This window comes from Trachemys scripta, chromosome 21 (assembly GCF_013100865.1).
Source record: "Trachemys scripta elegans isolate TJP31775 chromosome 21, CAS_Tse_1.0, whole genome shotgun sequence".
Taxonomy (NCBI): Eukaryota; Metazoa; Chordata; order Testudines; family Emydidae; genus Trachemys; species Trachemys scripta.
In genome coordinates this window covers 16,985,033-17,008,587 of record NC_048318.1, presented here as the reverse complement: position 1 = coordinate 17,008,587, position 23,555 = coordinate 16,985,033, and the positions used below count along the sequence as shown (strand labels likewise).

General features: G+C 55.2%; 3 protein-coding genes across 9 annotated transcripts in view; 2 read left to right on the top strand and 1 right to left on the bottom strand.

Annotated features, from left to right (window-relative positions):
* Positions 1-9,536, top strand: part of SIK3 (SIK family kinase 3) — a gene marked incomplete at its 5' end in the record, with an annotated part of 146,374 nt that extends 136,838 nt beyond the window's left edge. For 2 of the 6 annotated variants that reach the window (XM_034754708.1, XM_034754704.1), the window contains 4 exon segments: positions 4,592-4,755; positions 5,430-5,562; positions 6,429-6,598; positions 7,366-8,189. In XM_034754708.1, coding sequence (XP_034610599.1) covers positions 4,592-4,755; positions 5,430-5,562; positions 6,429-6,586 — 455 coding nt within the window. 6 annotated transcript variants of the gene reach the window in all.
* Positions 9,537-11,327: 1,791 nt separating this feature from the next.
* APOA1 (apolipoprotein A1) lies at positions 11,328-14,512 on the top strand. Its single transcript, XM_034754703.1, has 4 exons — positions 11,328-11,492; positions 12,037-12,096; positions 12,723-12,876; positions 13,579-14,512. Exons 2-4 carry the CDS (start codon positions 12,057-12,059, stop codon positions 14,171-14,173), a joined length of 789 nt encoding a protein of 262 aa, XP_034610594.1. The 5' UTR covers positions 11,328-11,492; positions 12,037-12,056; the 3' UTR covers positions 14,174-14,512.
* A 2,045-nt stretch (positions 14,513-16,557) lies between these two features.
* Positions 16,558-20,299, bottom strand: APOC3 (apolipoprotein C3). 2 transcript variants are annotated; one of them, XM_034754701.1, is made up of 4 exons: positions 20,204-20,299; positions 19,042-19,107; positions 18,082-18,208; positions 16,558-16,982 (listed from the first exon to the last, which is right to left on the bottom strand). In XM_034754701.1, exons 2-4 carry the CDS (start codon positions 19,097-19,099, stop codon positions 16,883-16,885), a joined length of 285 nt encoding a protein of 94 aa, XP_034610592.1. In that variant the 5' UTR covers positions 19,100-19,107; positions 20,204-20,299; the 3' UTR covers positions 16,558-16,882. The 2 variants fall into 2 exon arrangements, with proteins under 2 accessions (XP_034610592.1, XP_034610593.1); XM_034754702.1 differs by lacking the exon at positions 20,204-20,299 and adding an exon at positions 19,628-19,720.
* Positions 20,300-23,555: the final 3,256 nt, after the last annotated feature.

Sequence of the window (23,555 nt, the reverse complement as noted above, 5' to 3'; positions counted from 1 at the left end):
GAGAGCACTGACTGGGAGCCCCAGAACGAGCTTGAATGATCTGATTTAGGAAAACTGGTTCTTAAACTTGCTCCTAGTGAGTGGCTTGGTCCTGTGGAAACTACTTTCCCCTTTCCTGGTCTCCCCACCCACTGTGACTGTGGAAACAGAGCAGCATGACATGCGGTCTCTTTAAATGATTGTTCTCCCTGCATTGTAGTTCTGTGCCTCCCGTGTTAATTAATTAGAATTAATCTCCTGCCCACCCATTCAAGAGGGGCGAAGGCACTGAGCAGTACCACTTGGCAGGCCTGAGCAGGGTAGATCTGTATCTGCTGTAGGAATGAGATGCATCTTATTTGAAGCCACCACCTTTCGCTTGACCCTCTGGCTGTACTGGTGCTTTGCCCACTCAGGAGGCAGTGCTTAACGTTGAGACAATAACCACAGGTATTTGGTCAGGTTGTGTGTTCAAGCAGGTGTGCGTGTGAGGCGAATGGGATCCTTCAGAGCGAGGACTAGGGCGAGGAGTGGCCTTCGTTCGCTGTGCCTTGGGTGATTTAGATCACTAGCGCGCTGGCCCTGTCAGACCCCAGTTTTTCTGCTGGGCTTCAATTTCCAGGCCTGGCCCTGGGCAAGGAGAGCGCCGTCCTAGTGCAAGCAGGCTCTGGAAACTCCTCTTTTCTGAGTTCCTGTTTTTTACTGACCTGGGTCATTTTTATTATTGACACAGCTAAATAAACTGCATGTAAAATGGTGCGAATGACTAAACAAGCCAAAAGCCATGCTCGTGCCCCACTAATTGCTCTGCTACTATCACGATACACAGGAGAGCAGGACTTTAGACTGCAAGACTTTGTAAATGAGTAAAGAGAAGTCAACATTTACCAGGAATTGTGCAAGCCGTTCTGAAAGAGGCAGGAGTGCGCATGTGGCTGTTGGGAGTGTTAATATAATACATTATACTCAAAGGTGGAGCTCCCCTGACCTTTATTTTCCTCCTTGTGTTTAATAATCCAGTTGGAATCTAGCCTACACTCTTCCCGCTCCAATTGGGCTAACATTTAAGCGACCCAGGCACACTTGTGTACAATTAAGTGAAATAAAACCTCCATATAAATAGCACTAAAGAGTTCACTTCCACTCTGTTGCATACAAAACAGTCCAAATGTTAGCAGCAGCTCTGTGCATGCGCACTGAAGAGCGACTGGGGGAGTACTGCTGGGGGATATTTAACCCAAACAAGTGTCACTCTGTGATGGTTTCTCTTGAATGATTTCTCTGCCCTTCCAGCCCCCTCTCCCCCAAAGGTTAGACTGTCAGCCTTGTCTTTGAGCTCCCCTAGTTACATTGACAATGTTGTTTGAATGGTTTTTAAATTATAATTTCCCTTAAGAGGAAAATGTATTGTGGAAACAATAGAGCAGATATTTATGCTTGAGAGATTAGGAGCCACTTCCCGGTCACTTGCACTTCGGTCTATACACTGAGGAGTATGCTGGTCCTGGTTACAGTTCTCTGGCATGCCTGGTGAGTGTTTTGGTCCACGTACTTGCCCCATAGAAGTGTGATTGTGTGTTGGGACGTTACGTAGAGTTTTGGGGCATGCCACCACTTACTGCTGCCTGTCACCTAAATCCTGATGAAGGCTCCCACCAGCTGTGGTTGGATTTCAGTGACTCGCTTACGGGGCATCGTTGTGCTCCAGATGCCGTGCAGCTTTGAAAACGCTGCCCAGCCCAGGTTTCCAGCCCCCAAACACCATTAGTAGCTCTGGAGGTTACTCACTAATGTGGGGGAGGGTCAGATCACTGCTGTGTCACATCTGTTGTGTTGAAGCCATGCAGGGAAGTGGGAACCAAACTGTCTGTCTTACGCAGATGTGGATAACTGACTCCCGCCATGGAGCGTTACCCTGCTCAGGCAGCAGGTGGGGGAAGGAAAGAATTTAGATTGGGGTTTGCAATGAAACATGGATACAAATGTGAGTCTTCCAGCCTCTGTGTAACCTGGGCCTGACCATGAGAAGTGCTGACAGCAGTGGCAGCTGCAAATGCTAAATGGTTTTCTTGCTCCGTGCACTGTTTGTATAGAGCAAGAGGTTCAGGAAGGAACTCCTCCCTTCCCTGGAGCCTCAGGTGTATGGGCTGCCCTAGTGGAGGCAGGCTACTGGGTTTCATGGGCTGCTAACTGTGCGCCTCTCACTCAAGATTTGTACTGATGTTCTTTGTGCAGCACTTGGAGGCTGGTTGCTGATAGCTGCAGGCTCTTGTGAGCTGCCCACTCAGACAATCGCTCCCCCAGTTTGAACAGCAGCCGGAGCCGTGGGTGGGTGGCAGTTCTTTCTCTCAGCCTCTTTCCAACAGTTGGTTTTCCAGGGTAACTCAAGTTTTCTTTTGTTTTTCCAGGAAAGTGAGACTCTTAACTGAACTTAACCTTGTGGCCGTGCAGAGGGAGGCAAAGCCAAGACCCAGTCTTGTATTATTGCAAAATCTGCTCCCATAACACCGCAGCATGGTGAAGTACCATGTAATTGTGATTATAAAGCAGCATGATCAGTGCATTTCAACTCCCTCCTTTCCCCCCAAAACACTGGGGCCAGCAAGGGAGCTGGGAGGCCATACGCTGGAGGGGCTAGGGACACTGGCATGGCGGAGGAATAGTACGGATAGACTGTCAAGTTGAGCCACATGTAACACTTGTCTCTGCCAGCTGAGTTGGAAGCTGGTTTGATCACAGATAACGCCACTTAGATGGGATTGGACAGTGGACAAAGGGAGTGCTGGCACAAGAGGCTGCCAAACCCCATTCTTCATGCAGAGGGAGATTTGAACCCAGATTCTGTACCTACACCCCGTCCGTGCGAGCCAGGACATGTTAATGCAGAGCGACCTGGAGTCTAGACCCATTTGCTGAGCAGGAATCCCAGACTCTGAAGTGCTGTTTGGCTGCAGAGTGAGACACGGATGTTCTCTACTGGGAATGGGGCGGCCATGTTGTTGCTTTTGCTAAAATGTGGTATCTTCCTTAGGACAGGTGCAGGTCCCCCCCCACATGCCTGAATTGTGTTAGTTTCCTGGGGCAGCACAGTTTGGGGCCCAGTCCAGATGGCACTGAAATGAATGGATGTTCTGCTAAAAGTTTCACTGGGAACAGGGTCATTCTTGAAACAGTGAATAGATCATTTACGATAAATGCCAGGCATGAAATCTTGCCAAAGCAAAGAGACCACAGCTATCCCTGGAATAACTCCATAGGCACCAGTAGAGTGACACCCAGGTTGGATTTGTCCCTGAATGTCTGATATTGACTTTGGAAAGGGCCTCTCCAAAGCAGTGCAGCACCTCTGCATTCACTGCACCAGGCAGCTCCTTTTTTCCCAGTCAAGGAGGTAGGACCTCTGTAGCCCTGAGGCAGCTGTCCTTGTGCCCAAGGAGAAATGGAGGAGCTATTCAGTGCAGCTCCAGAGTTGTGTTTGGTCCTTTCCTCTGACCCGTGAGCGGTCACATTGTCCCTGAGTATTCCCGACACCTGGTGGCCTGGAGAGCAGGAAAACAGAACCAGGGCCTCGTCATGGTGCTGTGATACGCATTCAGCTGAATGCCTGGTAGGTCCCCAGCAGAGATTGTGTATCCTGCCTTTGCAGCAGATTCTCTTGATGATCTAACAGGTGGAAGCTCCCCTTTCAACCTCACTGATCCCATGATTTCACCGAGTATCAGGCCCTAGAGCTGTAAAGAGCAGCTGGCTTGTTCTGCCTGCCTGGAGAAAAAAGAGAGGGCTGGTTAGTGGAACAGTCTGCTCAGTGTGTGACAGAAGTGACCGAGGACAGGTTTCCTCGCTCATTCGGAGTCCGATGCGACCTTTAGTAACATTAGATTTTGCTTGATAGAAACGTAACCCTTGCCCTCAGACACAGCAGCTCCTGCAGCAGGTTATGGATGGACTTTGCCAGGCAGGATACTTGCACAGATATTCAATTTCCTACAAACATGTTTGCAAAGGGCAAGGAGCAGTGGTCTGATACAGATTTAGTGTCTTGGTAACTCCCTTTTCCAAGGTTATGCAGAACGGCCCTTCTGGGACCTTCATTATACGGAAATCATAAACATCTCTTTTTTGGCACGTCTGACCCCTTCAAACAAGTGGGAGCAAAAGGCCGTCTTAGTACTGGACAGGAGCGAGGTTGTGTGGGTGTCTCCAGGCATTGTGATAACGTTTCTTTCTCCTCAAATATTGTGTATCTGATTGAGACAGAAGTTGTGCATTCTTCCCTCTGAGTTCTCGTGGTGTGATTCCGGTCGACTGCTAGCTGTGACTGGGATCGGTCATCAAGCCGGTCGTGAGATCCTCTTCAATAGAGCAGCCCGGCCAGGGTCTTTGGAGTCAAGGAAAAACAAATCTGTGCTCCTCAGTCAGGAACAAGAAGTATATGTCCAGTTGATCCTTTTTGCACAGTCATCACAGGCTAATGGATTGTTAATTCATCCCCCCTGACTTCTGTGATCCTACCAGAGTTCTTCATTAAGGCAGTTACTCCATGTTATGTACCACTCCGGAAACCGCTGGCTTCTTTATACTAACCCCCTTTCTCTTTTGTCTGACTTCCAAGACTCCATTGTAGGGAACTGTATGGACAGAAGTTCTCCAGGACAAGCTATGGAGATGCCCAATCATAATGGATTGGGTTATTCTGCAAGACCAGCTTCCACTGAACACCACAGACCCAGGACTTTGCAGAGACATCACACCATACAGAACAGCGATGATGCCTATGTAGGTTTGAGAAGGTTCATGGCTGCCAGGCGTTCTAGACCGTGTAAAACTTTCTATGAAGTGTTCATTCTAGGGCTGAGCAAATAGGCCATTCACTAGCCAAATACAGACCGGCTTATAAACCTGTGGGGCTAACTTGGAATCCAGCGCTGTGCAGAGCAATGCGATAACATGCTTCCCCCTCTGCCTTTGGAACGTCTCAACGGCATGTCCGTTGTGTACCAGGCAGGATTTCAAGTGCTTTTAGCAAAGACCAACCCAAAAGTGAAATCTCCTAGTTTACCCACATATACCCAAGTCCATATGAGATTTTCCTGCAGGGTCAAGCGCACCCTAGTGTGCCTCTGCTGAAAACATTTGAGTTGCAGCAGGGATGAATACAGCCCAGAGTGTCTCATAATCTGCGAAAGAACCAAACTTCCAGCCAGGCAATATTGGTGAACAACCTAGCAGTGTGGTCTCAGCCATTGAGAGAGAGGAGCAAGGACAGCTGCGCTGAGTACCATCTACATCAGCCCTTTGGGGTTAGGAAGCAGTTCTGTCATAGTCCAGGCCTGGTGTAACTTTCCTTATAACTTACTAGTGGCTGGAAGAAAATGTGCGCTTGTGAATGTCTCCTTTGGTCCTGGGGGAGCACTGGGGTGTGACTCTGTCTCCTTCTGCCGTCTCCTCAGGTCCAGTTGGATAACTTGCCTGGAATGAGTTTAATGGCTGGAAAAGCACTAAGCTCTGCTCGGATGTCTGATGCAGTACTCAGCCAGTCATCGCTCATGGCCAGCCAGCAGCTACATGCCAGGGAGAGCGAGGGTAAGGACTTCCCTGGGGCGGAAAAGGCATCTTGCAGAGATGATTGAATTCTGCTGCAATCTGGCTTGGGTCAGAAGTGACGCTGATTTGTGCCATCCTCGTCTATCAGATATAGGTCCGCACCAGAGTCCCTTCCCTTGGTGGTATTCCTGTGCATAGAGCCAGCAGTGTGCTAGGCATGTTGTAATCCTGTAGAGTATGGTACAATTGGCATTCCCTGTTTAAGCGTGGCCAAGAGCTGGAATAATAGATCTGCATTGGCAGAGCTGTGGAGGCTGGAAGATCAGGAGTTGTTGCAGGTCAGAGTTGAGGTGTATTGAAAGCTTGCACTGATTAACTCTAAGCACTGTTACCAAACTCCCCACAGAGCGTGTGGTTATTTCTGGTGCAGCCCTTACAGACGCTTGTCATTCTGGGTTGTGCTGCAGTTTTAAGCACATAGTGGCTTCCCTGTATAGTGACATTTGTCTTGGATTCCTGTGAAGCTCACGCTACTGGCTGGAGTCCTTTCCAGGTAAATTTCCACACATGCTTCTCAAGGTCTGTCGTCATCTCCTCTCCCGTATGCCCTGAGCAGCAGGGAGACAGCTGGGCTGTAGCACATAGAGCGCGATGTGCTTCTTAGGTAGATGTGACATCGGCAAAGGGTTTCGTGTCATGCTCACTGCAATGACTTTCTGTTAAAACGAGGGACAACCCTGCATGCCAGCCCTGACCCACACTCAACACCTCAGGCCCTGCCTGAGCCCTCTGCCAGAAGCTCCAATCAACTTTGCTCTCCTTGGCCCTTGGTAGCCGTCCCGAGTAGCAGTGAGAGTGTTCTCCCTTTCGCCTACAAACTCTGATGTTACTCTTTGGTCTTGCAGACTGTGGGGAAAGTTTGGAAGGTCAAGAGCACCCAAATCTAGCTGATGTCAGCCAGCATTTAAACACCTCTTGTTATCCATCTACGTGTATTACAGACGTCCTCCTGAGCTACAAGCACCCGGAGGTGCCCTTTGGGATGGAGCAGGCTGGGGTGTAGCAGGAGGAGGGAGTGAGTATTTTTCTGTTGTTTCTGTAAGTTCAGATCTTCCCTTTTCTGCCTCTAGGGTAGATATCCAGTACCAGGGGCTAGATATCCCTAGACAACTCCTTGCCCTCCTCTTCCCCCCTCCCCCCCCCAGCTGTGGGTCTGAGAATGAAGTTTCAGATAGAGGATGTCATTGCCGAGCTTCCAGAGGTCAGTCGTTTGCACTGCTGACAGTGCCGCCCTCATAGACTTGCTGTTGGTGACCTTCAGTGGCCACTCGGCTCTTCTGCTTTGTGTAGTCTCTGGGTGGGAGCGCTGGCATTGGTGAGGGAAGGCCTCGGTCATTTGTGCAAGAACAAGCACATGCAGCAATATCTTCCGTCTGTACTGGGATGTGTGGGGAGAGTGGGCTCTGCACTGGGGTTGCCAGGAGGCAGCTCTGAACAGCTGAACAGTGACTCAGGCCTGTCTGTTCAGCTCGTCCCCTTTCTGTGGAGGGGCAGCTTTCAGGAGCCGCTGCTGCTGTTGGTGGAAGGACACGGCACGTCCAGATGGTAGTGTGTCGTTAGCTGCCTGGAGCAGTGGGCACACCTCCATGGGGCGCGCAGCCCCTCCTTGTGCACGTTTCCCTTTTCTTTCAAACCTCTTGTGGCATTGGCAGCATGAGCGCTCGGGGCATGTAGCTGGCCGTGTCAGGCTGGTGCAAGGGGCGGGCAGAGGGATGTTTAAGGAGAAATGTCTGTCTCTTGTCCTGGCCTTTAACACCCCTCCATCTCCTCTCTCTCTTCCAGGTTTTGTGTACAGCTTTGAAATGAAAAGGTCCATTTTAAACCAACAGTATCTAGCAGCATTGCGCCAAATCGCCATAGTATTTCTCACTGAAATATCGTGGCTCCTTTCCTCATAATCAGTTCCTCAGTGTGTCGTTCCTTTGGTTTCTTTCGTTTCTGCCATATTTGCCTGTAACTTCAGCTATCATAGAGCTAACCAGAAAACCTGAGTCCTACACCCTGTGTGAAAGGATTGATGGAACTTGAGTTTTGCATTTGGTTTGGAGGGGGTTTTAAATGCGAAGGGCCAGGCAATCACGGATGGTGCAGACTCAGGCGTTCTCCCCTTCATCCAACCCCGCTCTTAAGGCCTGTCCAACATCCTCGTTTTCTGGGGACAAGTAGGAGAGCATGGGACCCATGCCTTCCTGGAGCCTGCCTGAATAGGGGAAGCAAGGGGCAGGGAGGGAATTTGAAGCTCTGTCCTTTGGCAAGCAATAAGCAGAGCTCCTGAAAACCAAGTCCAAAACCAGAGTCGTTTTTCCAGGGTTCCAGCGCACACCACGCCCCACAAGCCCAGCCCCAAGGGCAGAAGAAGGCCATGCTGTAGTTTTATTTCCATATCCTTTGCATCTGAACTGATAGTAGGGCCCAGAGCTACTCTGGGGCAAGAGCAACTCAGTCTCCCTTACCACAATGCTAGCCTGTCCAACCCACCCCTGTCCGATTACGTCCTCCACCCCACTGGTTCTTCCAACACCCAGCAGTGGTGCAATACGCTTTGTCTCTCTCATCTTTCTCTGCTTTTCTTTCCTTTTTTTTTTTTTTTTTTTTTGGTCATTTTCTTAAAAGGTCCATTTCCTCCCCCCCCCCCCCCTTTTTTAATACCTTTTCCTTTCAAACCCATGTACGACCGATTTGTTTTTTGTTTTTTGTTCTCCACCTCTCAGTTTAAAGTAAAGAAGACAGGTTGTTTCTCTTTGTTTTTCTAGCTTTTCCTCCTGATCATGTAGGAATTGTTTTATGGTAAATGTTGTTGTTGTTTTTATTATTATTATAATTATTATTATTATTAATAAAAGACAAAAGGAATTTCTGTTTGAGAGAAATTTTTAACTAGATTCTGTTCTATTTGAATTGTGACTTGCACCTTTTGTTCAAAGTATTTTATTTCTTTTTAATGACATTGTAATTGTGACTGTTTTTTTCTCTTGTGCCAGTGGCAGAAGTGGTGTTCTCCTTTATACAAATTCAGATGTGCATAGATCTCTTCTTTCTCATTCGTTTTAATTTCTTTCCTTGACTGATAGAAACCAATGCCCCCTCCAGTGGTTGGGGCTAAGGGAGTATTTTGTGTCATCATTGCCTTTGGAACTTTAAAAGCTACAACTGAAAATTCCTATTATTGACACTTTTTTGGAATTTTTTTTTTTTTAAATAAAGGAAAAATCAATCCAACCCTCTGAATTTGCACAGAAGGAAGTGTGAGACCAGCATGGCAAAGGTTAATTTGCTATCACCATCTCTTCCCCAAAGCCCCCCCTGGCAATTGTCATCAATGGACCTGCAATGAGAAGAAAAGGAGAGGGGAGGGGAGAGAAGAAATCTGCAACTGACAAACATACCTCCCAGCTCAATGTTTCTAGAAAGCCTAATGTCACTCTGGTTTTATTGGTGTGTAGTTGTCAAGTTACATTTTCTTTAACATGTGAAATAGACAGTGTGTGTTGGGGTGGGGGTGGGGGACCCAGACAGGGCTTGCCGGACTTCAGTGAGAAGGTACCAAGAAACACTGAAAGGCTTTGACATTGCTCTGTACCTTTGATTTGTTTTCCTTTTGTTTACATGACATTGTATTTCTGGGAGAGTTGACAGTCGCCCGACAGTAGCCATCCAAAAGAAAAGCAGGGACTTGCTTAACCGTGCCATTTCGCAGTATCACACTTTTTTATCATTGCTTTGTATTGTAGTAATCAATACGCGCAGTATATGTTGAATGTATATTAATATACTTTGCTATTATTTCTGTTTTTTGGAAATGTCCGAAGTATTTTTTCTTCCTCGTTTATGCTGGACTAAAAACAAACAACTTTCAGTAAATCTTTAGTCCATTTTTTGTGGGTCACTTGCAACTAGTAACTTAGTTGGACAGTGGGATCATGACAAATAAAATCATGATTATGATCTTGTGATCTCTTGTTTGTGGTGTTGCTCAATATCTGATGCAAAGGAGAAGCCAGCCCAACTTGGATTCTCTGAATAGCGTCCCTGCAGTGTGCCAGGGTTGGCTGCTCGCCAGTTGCTGCATGTTTGTCTGTTATCCAACCTGCCATATGAAATCTCCCTTGTGGTGATCTCCTGACTTTCCAAAGCTGAAATAGACAGAATGGGGGCTCCTGCATAACATGTGGAAACAGACTCCCTCGACCTGCTGAGCCCCACCTGAGCTGAATGCCTCAGGATGAAACTTACTAACACAGCGGTTTTCAGCCTTTGGTCCACAGACTATGCCTGAGATTTCCAAAGGGCTCCTCGCCTCCATTCAACATTTGTTAGGGGTCTGCAAATGAAAAAAGGTTGGAAACCACTGTACTAACACATGGCTGGAAGGTGCGTGGTCAGGGGCTGGGCGTAGGGAAGTGTCAGGGGGTGGGAAGGTCTTCGAGGACTTTGCCCGTTCTTTCCAAATGGACAAGCACTTCCCTAGGCTAGATGACCTTTAATACACTGACTGTCAATGGATCGACTTCATTGTGCATCCACATGCAGCCAATTGTTTTTAAAGGTAGCACAGACCTCACTTAAGAAGCTCCCTGGCTTCTGGTGGTGCCTGTTCATTCTCTGTATGGGGCAGCTCCTGCCCTGAATGCCCCAGATCCGCCCCATCCCGGTGCCGTTTCTCAATTTGAGCCAGGCCAGAAAGGCGGGAGCCAGCTGGACCAGCCACGTGTGATAATGAAGCAACTGGTGCAGTAAATCCAGAGCATGCTGGCGTCTTTCAGCAGGAGCCCTTGCTGGCCCCATGATCGGATCCCCTGGGTGCAGTTGGGGTGAATTCTCTGCTGCTGAATTATCCCAGCAGCTCACGCCCGTGTCTGCAAAGAGCAAATCGTTTCCCTTGCAATGGACCAGATGGCACCAATTGCCAGGTCGCTGCCCAGGGCCGATCTAATCCCCCCTTCACACCACACGGCCCGCAGCCAGTTGAATGCGGGGTTGTGCCGCCCACGGGACACTCCACAGGGTGGGCGGCGGCGAAGGGCTGCCTCCTGTGATGGCTGTGAAGAATCCTGTCCCTTTAAATGGCCAGAAAAAGGAGTTGATTCCCTGGCCTGAGCCCTCTTCCCCTGGCCCCATACAGGCCAAAGGGGAAGTGCTATGGGGCGAGCCCCCTGTTCCTCAGGGCATTGCTTAGGTAGGTGGCTTGGCTTAGGATAGTCTCGGCCCTGGAGGTCGTCCTCAGGGCTGAGCCTGGGAATTGAGGGAGTTTGTCAGAGGCCGTGGCAGGGTACTGGGAGGCCAGAGCGTTTGGTATTGCAGAGTTTGAGCCCCACCTCCATCGCAGTGATCCTATGCCCCCCATGGCACACAGCACCACAGGATTCAGCGCTATCTGCCTGGCAGGTTCCCATTTGCCTGAGCACTGGCCTGCGCTGGGCACACGTGATGACCTGCGAGTGGTTACTTTAGGGCTGGGGGTGCGGGGGTGTAAGTGGTGGCTAGTGCACGTTTAATTGTTTCAAAAGAAACAGGCGGGGGCCTGAGGTGTCCTGAGGATGCAAACCTTGCCCACCGGTTCCCATCGAATCTCAGGGGCTTCTGAAGGACAGGGGTAGGGAGGGGTCCCAATGTGGCTGGTGGAAAATCTGGGTCAGCCAAAGTGTAAACAGCCTAGCTGGTCTGGAGGCTCCCGCTGCAGGAGCCTGTTTGTTCTGGCCTCTCCTCCCAGGCAGTTGCTCCTTGATCGCGCCCGTCCGCAGCGGGGATGTGTTCGATCCTTGAACTCTAAGCGCCACATAATCAGAACTTGGGAGTGCTTTCCCGAGCTTATCTCCGTGATAAATCCCCTCTCCGGTATAAATAGCAGCATTGGGGACGCACACGCCACACTCGAGGAGGAGCAGCAGCAGCAGGAAGCAGTGAAACTGGTAAGCGCCTCAGTCCTTCTAGGAGTGTGATTTGCTGGGAACCGTTCCTGGTGAGAGCTGGGGAGTCCTGCCCTGTTTTGGGGCATTGGTGCTGCGCTGGGAGGTTAAACCTGCCCTGGAGTGTAACTGCTGTGAGAGGTGATGGAGGGGAGGGGATATCCTCACCCCACCCTGGGAGAACTGGCTGGGAAGCAGAAAGATCATGAGCCCTAGACCCATTAATCTGCCCATTGCCTCCCTCTGGGCGCTTGCTCGCCCCATCGTAAAGGCACCCAATGGCCTTTGTTACATGGTCTCGCCAGTCAGGCTGGTGCAGAGCCCTGAGATGCTTTAAATGGGCAGGGGCAGAATGGGGCAATGCCAGGTGGGTAAGTGGCTCTCCCCTGGGGACAGTGTGTGTGTTGGGGGGATAATGGCAGAAGGAGCCAGGCTTGTCCCAGATTGTCACCGTCCTCCAGTGATTAATCATCGACTGGCATCTCCTCGCTCTGTTAAGCAGTTTCTATTTGTTCACTTGAGCCTCAAACTCTTTTGCCTTCTCCAGGTTGAGAGACGCAGCCGAAGATGAGATCCGCTGTGATCCTCGCCCTGTTGTTCCTCACAGGTAGGGCCAGAAACCAGCACGAGTCTCGAACCAGACACCCCTGAGCAGGGAGGGCGCAGGAGCTGTGTTCAGCCCAGGGCATGTGATGCCCCAGAAGTCAGAGCCCTGGGCAGGCCTGTGTGTCTTGCTGTGCAAGGGGCCAGGCCCAAGCAACCTCTGCAGAAGGCATCCAGCCTAGAGTGACTCTAAAAGCGGTTTGGAGACTACCCTGCTGTAAAACAGCACCTGTCTGGGCCAGGGAGCAGAGACGAGCTATGTGCAGCAGGGAGAGCGTGGGGCACGCTTGGGTCAGAGAGGGGACAGGGTGGGCCAGCGGGCAGAGGCTTGGGAGCCAGGAGTTCCAGAGCTATAGTCTTGGCTGGGCCAGGTAAGCCCACTGCCTCCGGTTGCAGGACCCAGCCTGTAACCTCTCCAAACCAGAGCTGTGTAAAACCAGCCAGGCTCCCCCAGGAAACCCTTCCTGCCTAGGGGGCTGGGACAGCCGGGCACCGTCCACCCAGCCTGCGGCTGGTAACACAAGCAGCTGCCAGCTCCGGCCCAGGGGCGGATCTGGGCAGGAGGTGGTGAGCGTCTCCGGAGTGGGGCTTGGGGAGCTGGTCCTGAGCCCTCTTGTGCTTTCCTTGCAGGGACTCAGGCCCGCTACTTCTGGCAGCATGACGACCCGCAGACCCCCTTGGATCGCCTCAAGGACATGGTCCAGGTCTACCTGGAGACCGTCAAGGCCAGTGGCAAGGAAGCCATTGCCCAGTTTGAGACCTCTGCAGTTGGCAAACAGCTTGAGTAAGTAGCTGACTCTGGGGAGGAGCGGGCTGTTAGGAGGTCAAGCACCAGGCCCTATAGCCTTGGGCCCTACGTGTGCAGTCTGTGATGCCCCCGGTTCTGAAGCCGCCCCCCACATGGCGCCACTGCCCTCTGCTGGTTGGAATGGGAACTGCTCAACTGTGTGTCAGGCCCTAGGACCCAGGAGCTAATGGTGACCACAAAGCCCTTCCCCTGGAGCTAAGGAGGGCTTTGTCCCTGCTGGCACGGTGGGGTGCCCAGTGGCCCACACTGCACAGCAGCTGACAGCTGTGACACCCCTCACCTTTGCGGTGGATCTAGCACTCTCCCTCCTTCCACCACCAGAAAACTGAGTGAGCCTTGTCATCCCCAGGTTGTCTGGGGAAACTGAGGCTTGGAAGAGGTTAAATCTACCATTGACTTGACCCAGAGCTGGGGTGTCAGCCACTCTGAGGCCCTGGGCATCTCAAGCTGGGCACCCAAAATGTGTGAACCCTTCTGAAACTGCGGGGGTGGGGTGATTGGCCAGAGGGAGGCGGTGTTAGAGCTGGGATTAGAGCGTGGGAGTTAGTCCCCATCTGCCGGCTGTACCGTCCCATCCCTTCTGGGAACAAGGCTGCATCTCCAGGGCCTCCCTGGGCTTTGCCAGGGGAGAGGCCATGTAGCAGTGTGTAATCCCGGCCCCCTTGTCTTCTCCTGCAGCCTGAAGCTGTCTGACAACCTGGACTCCCTGACGGTGGCGGCGCAGAAACTGCAGGAGGACTACAAGGAGACCTGGGGGCTGTGGGTGAAGGACACCGAGGCCCTGAAGCAGGAGCTGACCAAGGAGATGGAAGAGGTGAAACAGAAGATCCAGCCCTTCCTGGAGCAGTTCTACAAGAAGTGGACAGAGGAGCTGGAGATCTATCGCCAGAAACTGGCCCCCATCGGCGAGGAGCTGAAGGAGATGACCAAGCAGAAGGTGGAGGCCCTGCAACAGAAGCTGACCCCCGTGGCTGAGGAGGCCCGGGACCGGCTGCGCGGGCACGTTGATGAGCTGCGCAAGAACCTGACCCCCTACAGCGACGAGCTGCGCCAGAAGTTGACCCAGAAGCTGCAGGAGATTCGGCAGAAGGGCATCCCCCAGGCTGCCGAGTACCAGGCCAAGGTGATCCAGCACCTCACCGCCTTCCGAGAGAAGGTCACGCCCCTCGTGCAGGATTTCAAGGAGCGCCTGACCCCCTATGCTGAGGGCCTCAAGACCCGCTTCCTGACCCTGCTGGACAACCTCCAAAAGAACATGGCCCAGGCCAACTAGTGGCACTGGGCCAGGGACTGACACCCCCTCCCCTAGCCACAATGAGCCCCCAATTGATCAGCCACTGCCCTGCGTTCCACTGCTGCTAATGCGCGTCTGGGTGAAGACACCAGGTGTGCTCAACTCCCTCCTCCCGGCGCGCTCAGCGCTGGGCCAAGCGTCTCGGCCCTTTGTGGCTGTCACTTACTGATCGATCGCTGTAGAACGAGGGTCCCTCTGCTGGGGGGCGGGGGCTGGGGTGGAAACCAGCACACGGCGAAGGCCAGTCTGCTGGGAACATCCTGCCCAGAGCTCTCCTGCCTGTTCCAGGCTCGGGGCTCCCATCTCCTCCTCCCTGCCCCCCCACAGAACTTTTCGTTCTTGTTTGTTTTGTCAAATAAAAGTGATTTAAGTTACTGGGAGCTTGTGTTTGCAGGGGATTTCCCGGGGGGGTGGGGAGCACCAAATGGGAGGCTGAGGGCACTGTGGGGCAGGGAAGACACAGCTCCATGGGGGCTCACGGGGGTCCATGGGCTGCAGGTTACTGAAGGGAAGGGAGGGGCTGTGCAGACCAGGAGGGAGGTTGGGGGGCAGGAAGAGGAATGGTCTGCAGGCGACGGGGTGAGGGGACCCTGTGGGGAGCCCTTCCAGGTCCCCCCCTTTCCCACGCTCTAGCAATCCCAGTGCAGGCCTGCAGAGCACCCTGAGCTGAGCGGGAGGTTGCCCCAGGGTGGCTCTTTCCAAGGGGCATTGATCGGAATCACCTTCCCGCAGGACCCAGCCGCCGAGAGGGCCGTGCACAACGCCCAGCCCAATCTGAGAGCTCTGGGAGCCCCGAGGGAGAGGCGAATGTGGGGCTGGGGGGTGCTGGGCAGCAGACATGGGGTGAGGCCATTGTAGCTCCCCAGGGGAATGAGCCCCTCAGGTTCAGCTGTGTCCCTTGTGCATGGAGCGGCTCAGCTGGGCTGTTATAAACCTGCTTCTGAGGGGAGCAGCAGCTGGCCGGGACTGGCAGCTCGGGGGCAGGATCTGGGCCTGGCTGGTGGCAGGGGTGGTGCAGAGCGGTCAGAGCTAAGGGCTGTTCATGGAGCTGGCTAAGACAGAGTGGGTGAGGCACAAAGGGTTGATTTGCCAGCTGAGGCCTCACCAGAGCTGAGCAGGGTGGGACGGTTAGCTTGGCGTGAGCTGGGTCCTGCAAACTCAGCTGCTCATGCTCCTGCAGCCATCTTGGTGGTTAGTGTGTGTGCGACACCCAGCCCACATCCCAGCATCACACCGAGATGGGGCGTCCGGCTGGGCCCTGGTGCCAGGTGCCCCCTCTGTAGCAAAGCAGAAGGGCTCTGTGCACTGCTCTCGAGACCGCATCTGGCAGCCCGGCAGTGCTGGCTGCAGCCTGAGCTACAGGCCTTGTAGGCCTTGTTTCCGTCTGCTTTCAACCTGCTGGGGCCGGGGCCAGGCCATGAGCCCACTGTGGGGGTCTGCCGCACAGCAGTGCGTGTCTACAAGGTGTGTGTGTGTGGGGGGGGGGGGGGCAGCTGTGATGCACAGCTCTGGGGTTTGCATACAATAACCACCCACCCGGCTATGCTGGCTGTAGGTTTTGCCAAATCCACATCTCGACGCTAGCCGGGAGAACAGCCACCCTGCGGTCTGGCCCAAGATTTTCAGACACCTTGAAGGGGCCTGATCCTGAGCAATTTCTGAAAATCCAGCCCCCTCTCCGGTGTCTCAGGCGGGGAGCCCCCAACCACAGCAGTGGCCTTGTTCTGTACTTCAAAGCATATTCTAGGCAGACATTGTTAAAGCAGCATTTTCCTCTAGGTAACCAGCACCCCATTCCCCTGTCCTCCTTCCACTAGAAACGCAGCTGCGGTTCCTAGGTACCCAAGAAGCAGGTGGCACAAGGGGTGGTGGGGGGGGATGCACGAAAGGCCTAATGCTGACTTCATTCGTTGCCATGCAGCGAGCTGGGATGTGCCAAGCATGGGCGTCCGCCTGCATAGCTGGAGGATTGGGGCTGGACTGGGAGCCAGGGCACGCACCTGAGTCCTAGCCTGGGGGATGGTGATTCATTGGCCAATAAATCCCATTCTGGGCAATTGTTCCCGAATCCTAGTTGGTTCTGATGAGTCTTTCTCCCTTACCCAGAGTTTAAGTGGTAATGAAAGAGGTGCCGGGGCTCAAGCAATTTTGTTTACATTCATAATTGATGCAGCAAGCCCAGAGGTGCCAGGGCTATGAACTCCCAAAATCCAGCACTGCCTTTACCTAATGATGGGTATTGCACGGAGAATGCAAACAGCTTCTCAAACACTGTCCTGCTTCTCCTGGGCGCACTGGTCACTGCATACAAGCTGTGTACACTCTCTCACTGCAACACTCCAGTAAAGGCCACCAAATGCATCTCAAGTTGACTTCATTTTATTGCAAGATACATGACAAACTTTGAGTTATGATGTTTTATAAGGAAAAAAAACCCAGCCCCTCCAAACCAACACACCAGCTGGTACCAAAACTCCTGGGCCCCAGTGGAAGTAGCGTATGAACCCGCCACGCTGAGTGGAGATTGAGTTACTGGACAGACAGGCAGGCAGGTGGGACAGTGCTTAGCTGGAAGGATGCTGTGCTCTCTGCCCAGAGCAGCGAGTCAATTTGGTTACAATTTGCATTGCACATCCTGCACCTGCACTCACTCAGCTGAGAACCCGACCAGAGCTGCTGATGTGGGGCTCACTGCCCAGGCGGCTGTTGCTCCCAGAGCGCGGAGAACTTGTCCTTTAGCACATCCCAAAACTGGTGTACGTCCTCAGCACGCATATTGACCCAGTCCCTGAAGGATTCAACACACATTGGGGGGGGAGCAGAGGAGGAGGTTATATTAAAAGGGGGGTCCTATCTGCAAAGGTCTAAGATAGCCACTTTAATAATATGACTCAGTGCAATCAAGCTGTGAGTTACATGCATGCGGGGGCAGAGAGGGAAGGACCGTATAGGGGGTGTTGTGGGTCTGGGGCTGTCCCTGTGCTATAAAATGCTGCTTTAATAAGCAGTGCAGGGTCGGGCATGGCTTTTATAATCACGCTGCCTAGCCTGGAACTCTTTGAAACCCCTGGGCCACAGGGCATCCCCCTGTGGGCTGGGGATTGGGCTGGACTGATGGGACTGGTGCACTTCGCCACAGAACAAGTGCAGCAGGGGTAGTAGCAATGCCAGCTTCCCCCATCCAGTCCTGGGGTCACAGAGGGACCATCTGTCCATGGCCCATTCAGTCCCTGCCCTTTCACTGAGCTGCCAATTAGAAGACCGATTCATGGGGTATTTTGTGTCCTCAGAGGGACTGGACTGAGCCCCCTGCTCTGTCTCATGCCTATGCCCCTGAATGAACCAGTTTGCATTCTGGGGCAGTCAGAGCGCTCGGGGTTTGCTGCACCCCATTGCCTAGGTGTGACGGCTTCGGCTCCCTCTCCCAGCAGAGCACTCCCAGCTCCTGGCAAAGGTGGCTGGGTACGAGCCAGCCGGGTGTTTGCCTCTCGGGAGAGGCACTGGGAGCAGACCAGCTGCTCGGGGGCCTCAGCCAGAACGGGTGCAACTCGGGTGCTGACCCTGCAGTGCCCATGGCCCTCACCAGCAGCTGTGGGACGCTCAAGGTCACAGGAGCTTTGTCACCGGCTTCCTGGGCCCAGGGTTGTACCCCAGCTTGTTCCACACTGGTGAGCAGGGGGCTGAGGGCTCCTGCTCGCTGCTCCCGGGGGCGGATCTCTGCAGCTCCCGCAGACTGCTGGGCACTGCCCAGCCCTGTATCTGCCCCTAGCCTGGTCGCCAGGGTTCTCCGGATGCTGGCTGTGCATGGGCAGGCGTGGGAAGGGGAAGGGCTTGTGGTGAGAGGTGGGGGAGACCCCTGGGCCAGAAGGGATGGGGGGGGGGCGTACCTGGCCTGCTGAGCCACCTCGGATTTCTGGACCTTGGTTAAGGCGTCCTTGGCCGTCTGAGCCACGTGCTGGACATAATCGTGCACCTTCTTCACAATGGTTTCCTCCTCCCCGGGGGCCTCCGCCTCTGCAAGCACAAACCAAGCCGTGTGGGGAATGGGGGTGGGAGGTTCTGGGGGGTATTAACAGGACTGTTGTATGTAAGCCATGGGCGATAACTGTCCTGCTCTACTCGGCACTGGGGAGAGCTCAGCTGGAGTCCTGTGTCCAGTTCTGGCTGCCCCACTTCAGGAGAGATGTGGACAAGCTGGAGAGAGTGCAGAGAAGAGCAACAAAAACGATCAAAGGTTTAGAGAACCTGACCTACGAGGCAAGATTAGCAACCAGAACGTTTAGTCTTGAGAAAAGAAGACGGGGGAGGGACCTGACACCAGTCCTCAAATATGTTAAGGGCTGTTATAAACAGGCCGGGGATCAGTTGTTCTCCATGTTCACTGAAGGCAGGACCAGAAGTAATGGGATTAATCTGCAGCCAGGAGAGATTTAGGGTAGAGAATAGGTAAAAATGTCTAACTCTCAGGCTAGTTAAGGTCTGGACCAGGCTCCCAAGGGAGGCTGTGGAGTCCCCGGCAATGGAGGTTTTTAAGAACACGTTGGAAAAACACCAGTCAGGGACGGTCCAGGTTCTCTGGTCCTGCCTCAGTGCAGGGGCATGGGCTGGGTGGCCTCTCGAGGTCCCTTCCAGCCCCACGTTTCTGTGAATCCCTCTCTGCCTCCTGCTGCATCATAACTAACAGCACTTTCATGGCTGCGTGATTCCCCTTCCCTCTTCTCCACCTCACCCCCCAACCTGCTCCCCCCACCCTTCTCATCTCTTGCTTATACCCGATTCCTTCCTCCCCCATTCCCCCCCAAGTCTGCCCCCCTTTCCCTTGCCCTCAGAGGGGTGGCGGCTCTTACGTGCCACGGCAGCGAGCAGTGCCAGGCCGAGGAGCGCGAGGAGGAGCAGGGCCTTCATGGTGCGGGCTGAGGAGAGAGCAGCAGAGCGGTGAAGGGCTGCAGGGGCCATCCCAGTGACAGCACCCTCACCCGGCGTAATGGCACCCACCCTCCCACGTCCCCCACCCCAGCCGCCCTCTGGATCCAAAGCCAGCCAGCTTCCTGCTGGGTGTGGTGCACAGAGTCCCTCCGGCCTCTCGCTGTGCCCCTCTGGACACGTAGGCACAGCCTGGCCCTGGAGCCAGCGGCTGCAAACCCAGCGGGCTGTACGGTGTCAGGGCCAGCGCTCACGCCCCAGCCCCGCTCCAGCCTGGCATGTGGGGAGCCAGGACGCGAGTGGTCCCCGCGCGTGGAGCTATGGGGGCAGAGCTGGCGGCAGGGTTCAGCTCCACGGCTTGGAAACAAGGGGGCTCAGAATAAACAGGCATCCCCGTCTGTCCCCCCACTCATGCCCCAGCCCCAAGCTGGGGGAAGGACACTGCCTCCCCCCATGCACCCCGGCTCTGCTAAGCCGGGCTGGGGCTAGCGCGCAGCCTGGGGTCTCCACCTGCAGCAGCTCCCTGCTCTCTGGCTCCACAGGCTGCCGCGTGTGTGTGTCTGGCAGCTTCCCCAGCAGAGGTGGAGAGGACTGACGGCCCCAGCAGGCAGAACACAGAGTCCCTTCAGGCAGATTGGGTCCTGTCCTGCTCTCCCCAGCCTTGGAGCCAGTGCTGTGGGCTGTTCCCACCGCCCCCGCCCTGCTGCCAGCCTCAGCCTGGCCTGCGAGCGCAGGCCCCGGAGCAGCGCCTTGCGGCTGGCTCAGAACATATGCAGGACGGTTTGAGGGTCCTGTCTGCATGGGGGGGTCGTGCCATGAAGCTGCACACCCCTCCCGGGGGTGGAGAGTGCCCCTGCCCAGCGGCATTCCCTGGGCGTCCTACGGGGACCCTGGAGGCTGGGTCACCGGGGGCAGGACTGGCTTTTCCCTGTTATCTCCTCCCCGTTGCAAGCCAGGACTGCTTTGCCTTTGCAGTGATGCTCTGCGGCTTGACATGCAGCTGACTCACCTCCAGGGGGGCGCGAGCCCCAGCCGTGCCCCCCCAGCCCCTGCCCCAGGAACTAACGTGTCAAACTCCAGGCTTACCTGGCTGCGTTGCTTCCTGGGCTTTGCTAACCAGCTAGAGCCCCGGCTTCATGCTTTTATACCCGCCCCAGCAAGCGGCCTCCAGGGGCCGTTTGGGCAAAGGTCAGCGGGGTGGCTTGGCCGAACCGAGGCGGGGGGTTGCATTTATGGCTCACTTTCTTGCTGCCAGACATACTCAGGGTCAGGCTGCAGGGCGCCATCGGGGAGTTGAGAAATCCCTCAGCAAACCGGGGCCAAGGCTGTGTGTGTAACACACACGCACCCCACCCCCCTGCGGTGGTCAGTGCAGAGCAGTGACAGGGATCCCTTCCCTGCTTTGCAGAGACTCTAACTCCCTGCAGTCGCCTCCTTATCTGTCTCTCCCCTTCTCGGGGGTGGGCCCCAGGTGAGTGCTGCCAGGAGAGATGCTCCACACCCCAGCCTGTCCCGAGCTCCCTGACCCGCTGGGCCCAGGGGAGGCTGCAACTCGGTCTATGGCACACGAGTGACCTCCAGTGGCCTGCCCCCAGCTTGCATCGGTGGGCAGGGCACCGGATTCAGCTCCGGTTTGCTCTGGCTTTGGGGGCAGGCAGGGTCTGGGCTAGCTGCCTCGAGGGCCTGGGGCGGGACTGCACTGCCGGGGGGCACGCTGGTCCTGTGCTCAGCGCAGCGGCTCCTGAAGGCACCAAGAGCCGTGTGAGGCCTGGCTGCTCCCCCGTTGTCCTGGCTGGCAGAAGGGGCAGTGCCAGCACCGCAGCAGCGGAGAGAGGGCAGCAGGGCCCACGTGGGAAGCTGGATTGCCTGGTTACTGAGGAGTTTTCTGGGCCCTGTCCAGCTACTCCCCCATGGAGAGTGGAGACCCAGGTCCAACCTGCTCCCCCCAGGGAGGGAGAGGAGGAGCAGGGTGACCCTGCTTCTGATGACCCTTTGGCTCTGGCCCAGGTGACAGCCCCCAGGGCTCCAGGCCATGTCATGCCCCAGTCACATTGACCCCCATAAGCACCAGCTGCAGCCCTGCTAGCTTCCAGTTCCGGAGCACGCCCCGCTCACCTGCGGCAGTGAGCGGAAAGGAGGCCAGGCTCCAGCACAGCTGAGCTGCGTGGAGGTTTGGAGAGGAGATATTACAGCAGCAAACAGAGGTCCCAGCCCTGCACAGACAGTCCCTGCCCAAGGAGCTGGCAGCAGAGAGACAGACTGGCCCAGGAAGTTCCCCCTTTTCACAAGTGGGGAGCAGAGGCCCAGAGAGACTTGCTCACCGGGGGAATAATTGTAGCTCTGGGCATTGTAGCGGACACCTGCATGGTAACAAGCAGTTCAGCCCTTCTGTGGCTCCAGGCTTGCTGGGTTTGGTAGGGGAGGGATGGTATGAGCGCACAGACCAGCCCTGCATTGCTTTGCTCTCAGCATGAGCCGGGACATCCTGCTGCTGCTGGCATCTTCCTCCCCGAGGTCTCCAGCTAGCTGGTGTCCTGCACATGGTCCTTCTACGGCCAGGGCAGGGCCGCAGCCAGGGCTCTTTGGACTCTGGTGGCGTCATCCCCACGGAGCCCTGCCACTAGCCCGGCACCCCAGTCACCTTGTACTGTGAACCGGTGATAACACATGGCAGGTGAGCTGCAGCCTGGGCCCGGGAGCCAATGTGCTGCAGCTCTGGGGAAGCTCTGGGTTGCCTCCGGCTGGGGGACGAGCTGTGGGGAGACATTTAAATGTGAACTAGGAAAACTCGGGGGGAGGCTTGCGCGGACGCCTGCAGCTGTGCCCATCTGGCGCTCTCCATTTCTCCCTCAGCGCTTAGGTGGCTTGTCTTACGCTCAGGCTGCATCTCCTCCCGCTGCTGCTCGTTCCCCTCCTCAGGGCTGAACCGCGCCCTGTGACATCATAAGCGGCCACCATGGAACCGACTGTGATGTCACCAAGCGAGGACTATGATGTCAGGTGGGGGATATGCCTCGTGGGGGCAAGGGCCCATTCCAAGCCCTGTCTCAGTTCTGAGCAGCTCCGAGCCAGGACTCCTACAAGGCGGGTTGCTCTCTAGCACAGGGCGAGGGAGGGGATTTCGCAGGACAGCGAGTGCCATCCAGGGGGTGGGAAATAGCCCTCCCCCCAGCCCGCAGGCCCCCCCTGCCTGTGGTCACGAAGGAGACCAATGGCTGCAGCTCCCGGGACGAGGGACAAGCTGGGTGCGTGGCCAGGGGAATGGGGCTAATCTTGCCCCAAAGACTATCTAACTTGCCCCTGGCTGGCCCCACAACTGGGGAAGCTCCCGGCGGGTTAAAGGCACATTTGCCCCCAGTCTCGGCCCTGAGGGGCCTGTCGGTTGTGCAGATGCTCGTTTTGCCAGGTGCCCAGGGCAGTGGCGGCAGGAGGAATGCGTAGCCAGGGCACTGCCCACGTCCCAGCCCAACGGGGACTCTGTGCTGGGTGAGGGGTCCCTGCTAGCCATGCCCGGCTGGGATCCTGCTTCTGAGCCCGGTCACTGGTGATTGTATCCACCTTACCACAGGAGGGGGCTCGCCCGCTCGGAGAGGACAGACGGGCTGTGGCCAGCAGCCACGTCACAGACTCACCTTCCCAGTGTGGGTTTGGGACAGGCTCTCAGCCTTGCAATGAGCAAGAGAGGAAAGACTCGGCGTGGTCTCCGTGCTGTCCTGGGAGGGGCCCTATGGGAGCGCTGTGCCGTATGCTCAGCAATTGCCGCTCTAGGGCTGCGCTGGGTGCCCCAATGCCGGCTAGGGTTCCCGGGGGCTGGGGCTGGGCTGAGACGGAGCTGCAGAGCGCCCGGCTGCGTGGAGCAGTGAGGGCACTGTGGGGAGTGCTCGGCTGGAGACGCTGTCCCAGGAGCTCACCACTCTCCTCTGGCCGAGCTGGTGGAACTGCAGGTGGGACTGGGCCGCTCTTTCCCTGGCCCAGTGATGGTTTCTCCAGGCAGATGTAGTCTTAGAGCACTAGCTTTTCCTTTGTCTGGATCCAGTTTGTTTCCAGACTGGGGCAATTCCAGGGGTAAACATGAGCCTCCTGCAGCTGGCTGCACGGCGCCTTCGCTCACAAGGAGAATGAACTTCCTGAAGCGCAGTCTGTTCCCTGCTGCAGATTTGGACACGTCACAAAAGCAAGCCTTGATTTCGTACAAGGGGGCCTAATTGTCAAGAAGAGGGTGGGAGATGGAGGAGGCGACAGGGCAAGACTTGACATACATCAGCAGATCCAGAGTGCAGGGGAAGGGCTGGAGACGGGGGTGCTGTGGGTGAAGGGTGTGGTGGGTTGGCGGAGCCGGGCACAGGGAAGGGCTGGAGACGGGAATGCTGTGGGTGAAGGGTAAGGTGGGTTGGCGGAGCTGGGCACAGGGAGGGGCTGGAGACGGGGATGCTGTGGG

What these genes read in the sequence shown, in the direction of transcription:
- APOC3 (XM_034754701.1), bottom strand. Translation starts at nt 19,099, where the DNA reads ATGAAGGCCCTGCTCCTCCTCGCGCTCCTCGGCCTGGCACTGCTCGCT. An exon ending in ACTGCTCGCTGCCGTGGCAC is followed by an intron (nt 18,209 to 19,041) that starts GTAAGAGCCGCC and finishes TTGTGCTTGCAG; the next exon opens with AGGCGGAGGCCCCCGGGGAG. An exon ending in GAGGTGGCTCAGCAGGCCAG is followed by an intron (nt 16,983 to 18,081) that starts GTACGCCCCCCC and finishes TGAATCCTTCAG; the next exon opens with GGACTGGGTCAATATGCGTG.
- APOA1 (XM_034754703.1), top strand. Translation starts at nt 12,057, where the DNA reads ATGAGATCCGCTGTGATCCTCGCCCTGTTGTTCCTCACAG. An exon ending in CGCCCTGTTGTTCCTCACAG is followed by an intron (nt 12,097 to 12,722) that starts GTAGGGCCAGAA and finishes CTTTCCTTGCAG; the next exon opens with GGACTCAGGCCCGCTACTTC. An exon ending in GCAGTTGGCAAACAGCTTGA is followed by an intron (nt 12,877 to 13,578) that starts GTAAGTAGCTGA and finishes CTTCTCCTGCAG; the next exon opens with CCTGAAGCTGTCTGACAACC.